The sequence below is a fragment of the Gloeophyllum trabeum genome (assembly GCF_000344685.1).
Source record: "Gloeophyllum trabeum ATCC 11539 unplaced genomic scaffold GLOTRscaffold_00022, whole genome shotgun sequence".
Lineage (NCBI taxonomy): Eukaryota > Fungi > Basidiomycota > Agaricomycetes > Gloeophyllales > Gloeophyllaceae > Gloeophyllum > Gloeophyllum trabeum.
Window position 1 is genome coordinate 59592 of NW_006920431.1, and position 10225 is coordinate 69816.

A 10225-nucleotide genomic window follows, 5' to 3' on the forward strand; every position below is an offset into this window, starting at 1 on the left:
AGAAGTGACACGTTCTATCCAGACGCGTCATACACGCGTCCATTGAACGCGTGTCGGCAAATCCCGGGCAAGCATTTCTGGCCTGTGTGGCGTCAGGCGCATTTTTCTCGCTCGGTACCACTCCTTAAATCTCGGAATAAATGGAATAAATTGTTTCGATGGTATGAAAACACGTTCTCTGACCCCAATTTTCTATTTTATCCGTTCATCATACTGTAACTGTCATTTCTGGCCCTCCAGAGACCACAGTTCATGTGTTTCAGTAACTGGATGGAAAGGGGAGCTTACCTTGGTGGCGGGCACTCCCGATACCCCACTTCCACTGTATGTCGCGATTCTTTCTCGGGACGAGAACATGGCGAAGATGGCGGTGAATGAGCGCTCTCGACAGGTGACGTCAGTTCGATCGCTTTGTCCCCGGGACGCGTTCTCCTTTGTTGTCGTCCCTATTGTTGTCAGTTCAGATATAACCTGCTCGCCCTCGTTCGAGCACTACGTGACAGTCAACACCGTCACTCCATCTCTGCCGTGGTCAATTTTCCCGGAGCTTGTCCCCCGGGGTCTCGGGGTCTCTCCCCCGCTCGTGGGTCGACGTCGAACCAGTAATCACGCGCGCCTCTCCTCTGCTGTCGCGCTTGTCGTACCCCGCCGGGCGCTCACCATCTTCCGGAATTCTACGCGGGATCCTGGAAGCACGTGAGCGCCGAGTGGCCGATGGACTCTGGTGGGTAGGAGGTTCTGTATGTCTCTGGTTGCATATGCGGGGTCTCCATTGGTATGTCTGGCTGACACCCCCTCGATGCTCGAGGTGCGAAGACCGACCCCCATGGGTACGTGTATGGATTTTCTCTCGGTCCCTATCACCCGATGGAGCACGAATGCAATAGGATGTTCCCCCGAATGCAGCATCGGGTGGCACGGACACATCTCGCGACGACCATTCGTGCACGCATCCCCCCACGTACCATTGCCAGCACGTCGTTATGCAGACTAGCAGTTTTGGGCGGGCGCTTGGTTGCAGGACGCGCACAGGCGTGCTGTCAATGGGTGTGTTGGTGCGACTCCATGAGGGGGCAGGGACAGGTCCTCGATGCTCTGGACGGTTGCTCCTGACTATGGGAGCGCTCGTCGCCCCGCCGTCCTTGCGCTCCAGTTTTAGTAGTAGTGAGTTGAACACACGTCTCCCCTCAACCTCTATTGAACTGACAACGTCCTTTCCCGTGGGGTGGCGGTGTCTCCTGACTCCCATGGTATGCGCAAGGAGGTGCTCCGTGCTATTACCTGACGACGAGAACTAGGGACGCGACCGCCTCTCCTTCTCTCAGGTATCGCGGCAAGCCGTCCCGGGCGAAAACACGCCGGCATCCTGCTCATCCTCACGCTCCATACCCCAGGCTGGTTTATTCGAGTTGCGATATAACCCCGGGCGAGTGGGCACACTGGCGCGACCCCGCCGTGTTCCTCCAATGCACAGCGCATGCCGGTGTGCGGTGCTGGGAATACGGTACGGTCGCGCGCCCAGGCCCTGGTTCGCGAGCGTCCGCATCGTTCGACCTCTTTTCTTCGACTTCGGAAGTAGTCGCAGGGGCGGTGGGTGTGTGCTTTTCTTGAAGACTTTCTGTATGCGTGACTGGTATCCGAGCGCATTTGTCCGTCGTCGGATCGGATCGCACCTCTCATTGGAAATCGGTGTGCGGTGTGCGGTGTTCCCGATACGGTGCCGTAGCGCGGAAGGGCGTCTCCCGTCCGTGGATGAGGTCGCGGTGCAAATAAATACAGGAGACTCGAGCAGTGTCCACGCCGTCCCGCCTTGGAGTAGCTGGTGTCTCTAGCATTCAACGGCCGGGGGAGGGGTACGTACGCATTTTCCGTCCAATCTCTGTCTTCCCGCAGGTTGGTTGGTTCGGGCTGTCACTCGGCGCGTCCCTGTCGGCGGGCTGGTCCCCCGAAGGACACGGTTCTGACCCGGAGCTTCTTGAATGGACAGACTTACCCTCGATGGTCGATATCTACTTGCTCCAACTACCTAATCACCTTGGGCAGCTAGGTGCGCCCGCTCACTCTCTTCACGTCCTCCAATCCCCAAGCTTTAGTCACGGATTCGAATATGCACGCGCCGTGCCCACCAGCTTACAAGGACGAGAAACCCAGCCCTCGCCGCCTGTTCCTCTGCTGTACGCTACCATGGACGCGCGCGCCAAATTGCACGGCAGGCATTAACACTTGATACTCCGATACGCGCATTGTATGCGTAAGTGCACTCACCCCAGCCGATCCGAGCAGCACGATACGGTAGCAATCACTGGTAGTCGAGCGTCTGGCGTCGGGGCGCGGGAGACTCCGAGATGTGATCATAACACTGCGTCCCCCCGCCGCCGAGAGCCCGGATCACCGCGCGGACGGGTCGGGCGGGGGGTCTTTTCGGTTGGGAGAGAGAGAGGGGGGGCACGGGCACGGGCTTCGGGTGCTTGTGGTGAGCCAGAGCGGATGGCAGTGTCTGGGGAGAACAGACGGACGCACCGATGCGGCGGGGGAGAAGGGAGAAGGGAGAAGGGTGCGAAGTGTGTGCGGAGAGGATGGTGTCGAGCGCGCGGGCGCCAGGACAGAGCACGAAGAAATCGGAGCGACATTCCAGCGTCGCGCGGTGTCTCCTCGTGCTTCGTCCTGCCAATGCTGCTACCCTTGATTCAGAGACAAGGAGGGAATTGTCTATGTCAGGGTGGAAGGGATCAGGAGTGGCTAGCTAAAGCCTGGGACGTGCATAGCCAGCTGATGGAGGGGGACCATGGAAAGCATCTACGTGGGGGGACCATGGAAAGCATCTACATGGGGGGACCACAGAAAGCATCTACGTGGGGGGACCACAGAAAGCATCTACGTGGGGGGTATACCATAGGGAATGAAAGGGTATCTCCTAATCCAACAACCAATAACCCAGAAGAAAGTAGAGAATAGCATGACATGAATCGACGCGTCAGGTTTGCGGCTCTTGCACCTTGCGCGCGGGGACGAGCATCTTGCCGAGCAGCGCCCCCGCATCGACGTTCGCGTCCAGCGCGCTCGTGCGGATCTTGAGGCCCGTCAGCCCGCGGATCCTCAAAAACTGCTCTCATCAGCGCGCCTGCCCTCTCCCCACACAAGGACGACATGGATACTCACAGTCTCGCTGCGCACGATGGGCGCGGCGGCGCCCTCGGGCTGGTCGAGCACGTGGAGCTGCTCGAGCGTGCCCAGGGCGTTGAGCGTGTCCCACACATCGCCGGCGCCGTGCAGCGCGGGCGGGGGCGCGCGCAGCCAGCGGAAGTGGGCGAGCGCGGGCATGGCGCGGATGGCGGATATGAGGAGGCGCTCGGCGTGCCCCTCCTGCCCGTGCCCCTCCGCTGCCGTACATGCGAATGGCGGAATCCGCTCGGCGAGCTCGAGGTCCGCCGCGTACGCCCTGTCGAGATCGCCCGCGCGCTCCGGGAGGACGGTGAGCGAGCGCACACGCGCGCCGCCCGCGCGCGCGAGCCGCGCCCAGACGCGCGTGTGCGAGAGCTTCGCGCGGACGACGCGGTGCGAGAGGTGCGGGGCGCTGAGCGCGGCGAGCGACGCGCAGGTGAGCGCGAGGGCGGCGAGGTCGGCGGGGGCGGGGAGGTGGTCGAGGATGGCGTCGAGGAGCTCGGGCGGGAGGGCGAGGAGGGGCATGGGCGGGGGTGAGGTTGGCACAGACTGGGAGGCGGGGGTTATATAGATAGGCTGCCGCCGGGAAGTGTGCCAGCTGGCAGCGGACGTAATTCTCGGGCGGGTATCGTTATCGGGTTCCGCGTCCGACGCTTGGCCGTTCTCCGTGTGCTGGCCGTGGCGGTCAGAAAGTCGCGCCCGCTGGCAGCTGGGCTACGTAGCCCTGTAGCCCGTAGCCCGAAGCCCTGGCAAAGCCCGGGCTATCGACATTTCGTAGCCCTGTAGCCCCAATGTAGCCCTGCGCTGGCGTGGCTGGCTTGTGGCCCGCCTGGCTGCTCGTCTCCGATGGAGCCGCCGAGAGCTCCGAAGCTCACGCCGGGGAACGTGTCTAAAATAGGTTGCTGTGGCAGGTATAAAGCCTGGTCTCCTCCTCCCTTCTTCCCCTCCCGCCCGAGCATACGTTTATGTACTTGTGTTATGCCATTATAATAATTCTGAATGCACCCCATATGTACTAAGTTGAAATCATGGCAATAACTGCCAGCTCAAAACAGACTCAATGCTTAGCCTACACAGAAAGGTCGGGCAGTGCATTAAGACATCCCTGGTAGGCTGCGGCTGTCATTCAAGTTGGAATACGCTTATCGACCGTTCTCGGGTTCCCTTGACCGCAGGAGGGGGCTTGTGAAGTGTTTGTATTGCGTGCTGTTATGCAGATATCGTCCCGACAACAGCACAAAGCACCGACAATACTGCATATGACCATTCTTTCCGAGTACACGTGTAGCGCTCGCCGCTTTGGCTCTTGCGAGCGTACATATCCCGCCTTCCGACTGACATACTGTACAGTACCCACCTGCAGTCTTACGGCACAATGTTCCACTAAACAGAGCCTAGAGGTCGCAGTCCACATGCGCGTGACACGCGTAGCATCGTGGCCGCGCGCGGCCCATCTTACTTATGATCAGACTGTATTGCCATCACTATGTACACTGCACACTAAGTACTGTACGTCTACGAGAGAATGGGAGGCATTAGCGTTGCACCGCAAGCAGAGAGTATATATACGCTTCGGAGGTCGACTCCCTCCAAGGCATCACGTAGCCCGGGGCTACCGACCGGCCGATTCCTGCCCGCGTAGCCCTGTAGCCCAGCTCGACTCGAGCACAACAATCGGTAGCCCGGGGCTACGGGCTACAGGGCTACGTAGCCCACCAGCCAACGCGCGCGACGTTCTCGTGGCGGTGCGGTGTAAGCGGGCGTGGGCGTCGTGGGCATCGTCATCGAGGACGAGGTTGGCGGCGTGCATGGCGAGTTCCGCTTGAGGTCGAGGAGGCGGGAGGGCGTTCGGGAATTGCCGTTTAGAGGTTGTTCCGAATCTTCGCCGGTCAACAGCCTCGTAACTAGAGCTCAGTGAAATACCCTGAGTCCTTGGCAGTGGTTAATAACAAGCTGTAATTAACAGGTTAATTACTTGTCAATATCTCAGGGTCGGATTTCCCTTGGTTAATTACCCTGAACCGGGTATTCGGGACATGGTTGTCCAAGGAGACTCTCATCAGGAAAAAGGGACATAGATATATTGCTCTATATTGCCAAAGTAGTCAAAGTAGCCATGTAGTTACCCCCTGATTATGTAGTTCTCTATAGTAAATGGTAAGCAACCTAGAACTACCGAGAGCTACATGAAGCACTGCCCACTATGTAGCCACAGTAGCCACATTGCGATATAGCACTGGTCGTGTTATGGATTATGATGTAGTGCCGGCGGCGGCATAGACCCAGATTGCCATCGTGTGATATTGGACCATATAGACGAGGTAGTAGTGAGCTACAATGCTACAGATAATTTGTATAATTTTGTATAATTCTCTTCTCCGATCAGGCTTCGTTTAGACTAGTACTCGTTCATAATCTCACTCCATTATCGTATGTTAGTAACTGTGAATTGGAGGCTCAGTATGTAGCTATCTACGCGAAGTCATTAGCCTCCTCCTCCTCAGAGGTCCCTTCATACAGCCCTCCATGCTCCTTGAAGTCCTGGATGGCCGCAGCCACAGCATCCGCCGGCAAAGAGCCTCTCCGACCCTCCTTACGCACATCGACACGGGCGTGGAATCTGTATTGGTTTGCTCAGTAGTCAATCACTCTCAAGATCACATGATACATACCTTCCATTCTCAATGAGAGCCGACTACACGCTCGAGAGTAGCTCTCCTCCACCCTCTTTCTCGAAGTCATACAGCATCTTCAGGATTTCATTGTAGCGTTCTTCATAGTTTTCAGAGCTGAAGGTGATGGAGCGCCACATACCGGTCTTCCATTCCTCGATGGAAGACTCGACCTTCAAATACTCAGCAAAGCTAAGATGGCTAGAAGCAAACACATACCGCTGTGAAGATTATGGCAAGGGCCCGGAGCGACGGTGTCTCGAAATATTCTGCATACCTAACTCCATCGTCGTTCGGGCTCTTGAACCACATTCTGTTGACAATCTTCTGGATTATCTTATGTTGTAGAAAGCCCTTCCTGGCCCCGCGGTACTGTTATGCACGGTGAGACATAAGATTCGGGTTTGGAATAAGGAGAGGCTTACTCGGTACAAGTAATTATAATCCTCAAGCAACTGCTCAGCCAGTCTATGGTTGGGTGCAATTATGGAATCCTTCTGACTGCTTTCAAACCCGTACATATCCACCAGAGATTTGTTCCTCGTCTTCAGCTCTCCACGGACATGAGAATCACGCGCCATTATCTAGGCGACATAGACAGTTACTTAGTACAGTTAATCACACTGTAATACTAAGAATAGACGTACCAGTTTAAGTTGGCGCACATCTACAGGCATGTCAGCTTCAAGTGCCTGACATGCATCATACCATGAATCTTTTGCCATGCTCGCAAGTTCAACTCGTCTGGATGAATTGAAAGGAAATTGAGTGATGACGAGACATTCAAAGCGTCAGATAGCTTCCACGATGATATCATGGACCTCTGCATCATAATCAGAAAGCTTCGGGTGGTCGCGACGCGAGGGAGCTACACGACCAGGCAGCAGTCCACCACGCACCAGATGTTCATCACCGCTTTCCTTGTGCTCGTCTAGCTCCCCCTCAATCTCGTCACTGGAAGCCATTCCCATGTCACCATCCTCCCTATCTTCAAGACGATCCTGCTCATCGATCTGGCTACAAGCTGGCGTAAGGTTGTGGTTCTGGGGCCAGTGATCGTCCACCGGATCGCAAGGAGTCCTCAATCGCTTTCGCGAGGTATGGGGAAGCGGGTCCTGGTCACGAGGAGAGAGAGACTGGGTCCATTTTCGTGATTGGCTCGCAGGAATATCTGATGAACTAGGATACTGACTTCCTGTTGTGTTACTTGAGAACAAGGGTATGGAAATATTGAGGTGGAACATCCATACCGTGCTGTGCCTCAGGCTCATTCTCACTGCTTTGAGCCGAACCCCATACCCCTCTCTGCCAAGCTTCAGGCTCACTCGCAGGAATACGCGGTATATTTGAGGACCGTTGTACCAGAGACTTGTTAAGCAGCTGAATCACAGCCTTTGTCATGAACTGGAGACTGGATGTAAGTATCACAAAGAAGTGACGAGCAGATGACAGCTCGACGTACCGCTGATATGCACTGACACACAACAATCACCAAGGACCAAAAGAAATAAACCTAAACCCCGTGATATGGGTGAAGGCGGTCCGAGACAACTGAAGGGTATTTAATAGTTCGAGGGGGAAAGGAGGAGTGAGACGCCGTAGGGTAGTCCGTAGGAAGACCTAGAAAAATAAAACAAAAACCTTGACGCCTGAAACAAACACTAAGGGACGCTCCGGAGTATTTATCTCCGGAAAGTCGCAAACAAAGTCGCAAACCACGGAACCGAGTGTAGGTCCGGGCTTACGGGAGTAGAAGGCGCTAGAAAGAGTTGCTCAATTTTGTTTCGCTATGTGAACCTCACCGGAACTAGTAAAATCGATGGCGGAGATATTTCTCTCGACGAGTCAGGCCTATTGGCAAAGCTAGGATCGGTTATAAGTGGCTAAGTTCGACGCTTTCGAACTTCTCGGGTCGCTGAGATCGTAACGTTAATTCTCTGAGATGGTGAAGTCAAAGAACTTGTTTTTCTGTATGCTACTTTGTACAATTTATACTACAGGAATGGCTTTGCGACCATTCGGAGATAAATAACAAATAAACGCCGCTACCCACAGGATTGCTCAGCACTTTCCTCCGCTATACCATACACCATATGACTCTCTTGCAGTCCCACTTGCTCTTTCCAGCCCCTATAGGTTGCCTCGACGCTCCGCCACCTGACCCAAGCGGTCCCATCACTCCGTGCGACACGCCGGTCACGTGTTAATTACCTCCGGCCGTTTGCTGACTGATGCTGACCTTATGGTGACTCGTATGCGTCCGCACCTTCGGTATCTTGACGGAAACGAGGGGGAGTGAGTGCTGGAGGGTGGGCATGAGGAAGACGCCCCTCGATAGAAGTGTCCGCGGGTCCCGGAGCTAATGCAGCTAGAAGTCGCATTGGTTAAGTCACTCCGGAGCTTCGGTGCGCGGAGATAAATCGCGGAATGGGTCCGTGTACGCCTCGAGGAGGTTAGGAAGTCCGGAGCTAAATAGAAAAAGTCTTTTAGAGCCCATAGAAGCCTAGAGGCGTGCGAGCGCTGTGTCGAATAAGCTCCGGGGCGCTTGTATGATGTGCTGAATCCGCGTTTTCGGGGGTCAGACGATCCTGAGGCTTATCACCGCATCGTCTGCAATGGGGTTGGTTGCAACATCACCATCTAACATTTCATCTGCGGAATGGTCACCGCCCCGGTTAATTTCGCGCTGACGTATTTCTTCCGCTTTGCGGAGTTTCTGCGCGTGATGCTCCTTGTCGCGCTCTTCCCTCTGTTGACGCTCAGCATTTCGTTTCGCAACAGCATCCTCTATCTCTACTACAGGCTGTGTATCAGTAACGTACTCCCATGATATCCAAGTTGCACACACCTTGTAAGCTGGCTCGCTCTATTGCATGTTGTACCCGGCCATGTGAAGTCGAAGGCAACTCAATGTGCCTAACAGGCTGGACTGCTTCGGGAAATGGTTGCCTTTTAGCAGACCCGCCGTGCGTTGGCCGGCGGGCGGTAGACTTCGCAGTGGGCTTCTTGCTCGCAGGCTTCACCATGGTGTACAACGTGACCACAAATTAGGTGTATGACAAGAACACAGAAAGAACCAGACTCTCAGCGTGATGTTGTGTAAGACAAACTGGATGCACGTACGTATAATTATAAGTGGCTCGCTGAATCGAACATCATGGAATCAACTGGAAATGCCTTGAGCTCGGTACCGCTGGTTGCGATGATGCAGCAGAAGCTAAGCAACAGGCCCGGGCTGGATTCTTTCAACAAACGTGAGCGTGTCTCGCATCACGTGTCAATCCAATTTCACTGTCTAAGTCCAACCATATGTACCAGATTGTCTTGATTACTATGGCTCTGTCTGTGATCTTCTGCTGCGGGTACTGTAAGAAACAACTTCCAACCCGACCTGGCATCCAATGACACATCGCAAATATGCCGCAATGTTTTCGATGCTGGCAGCGCGAGATCATGAGACGAACTGTGAATGTGTTTGATCAGTACGACACCCCGCCAATTAACGAGGACAAACTTACAGACACTTCATCGGAAACCAACTATCCTGTTCCTGACAACGAGGAGATTCTCTCTGTAGGAAAACGTCAGTACAGTATGTAGCTATCACACACCGGGGCTAAGTGAACCCTCGTCGTATTGCGAACAGATACACGAGTACAGGAGTATTCCTTAGAGTAGAAGGTAGTAGTTGTCTGCTAAGCTACGTATATCCAAACTTCCTTCTAAGTCGCGTCGCGACCAAACATACTCAAACACGCGCCACATGGGCGCTTCCCCTTACATCCTCCCCTCTTAGAGCGAGGGCACGGTAATCACTGGGGCCGAAGAGACAATCATATTCAACGAGTGTAGAGGTTGGGTATAATAGCACTAGGTGCTTGAATATTACAATGACCGCTCAGTCATAATTATGCCATATTAAGCTAACGTCCGAGTAATCGGGAAAGCAACAAGAAAGCAATCGGAATGCGAGACAAGACGATAGCGATGACGATGATAATATACAGTCCGCGCGGGCGACCAAGAAACGGTAGCATACACCATGACGAGGAACTCTCCCTCAAGCCAACGGGTCATGGGGGAGCAGCAGCCGCGGCTCGCGGGCTACAGCGAGCTGGGTGGCCATGTCCAGCCACTCGCCCTCAGACGGAAACCCGCAGTCAGCCAAGTGCCTCATAATGGCGGTATCCGCCTCATACCCACCAAGATAGCTGGTGGTCTTGTGCTCCTCCTCGATGGGGTATGCGCTTTCCTCGACGAACGCGGTATAGCGTCGCGTTCGCAGAAGATAGAGTACGCGACTGACGAATCCCTCACGGTTCGTCTGCTGAGACCCTATGCATGCCAGCCACTTCCACACCCGGATGCGGCGCTTCGTCTCCTCCTCGCTC

At 54.9% G+C, this 10225-nt stretch overlaps 2 protein-coding genes across 2 annotated transcripts; both read right to left on the reverse strand.

The window, feature by feature from the left end:
* Positions 1-2299: 2299 nt before the first annotated feature.
* Positions 2300-3687, reverse strand: GLOTRDRAFT_134020 (uncharacterized protein; the record flags this gene model as incomplete). The annotated part of the gene is made up of 3 exons (XM_007872996.1): positions 2300-2743; positions 2996-3103; positions 3160-3687. 3 exons carry the CDS (start codon positions 3685-3687, stop codon positions 2300-2302), a joined length of 1080 nt encoding a protein of 359 aa, XP_007871187.1.
* A 1947-nt stretch (positions 3688-5634) lies between these two features.
* GLOTRDRAFT_134021 (uncharacterized protein) lies at positions 5635-8860 on the reverse strand (the record flags this gene model as incomplete). Its single annotated transcript, XM_007872997.1, has 9 exons — positions 5635-5782; positions 5862-6007; positions 6054-6206; positions 6260-6418; positions 6482-6501; positions 6543-6657; positions 6734-6847; positions 8437-8627; positions 8683-8860. The coding sequence occupies 9 exons, from the start codon at positions 8858-8860 to the stop codon at positions 5635-5637; spliced, it is 1224 nt and encodes a 407-aa protein (XP_007871188.1).
* Positions 8861-10225: the final 1365 nt, after the last annotated feature.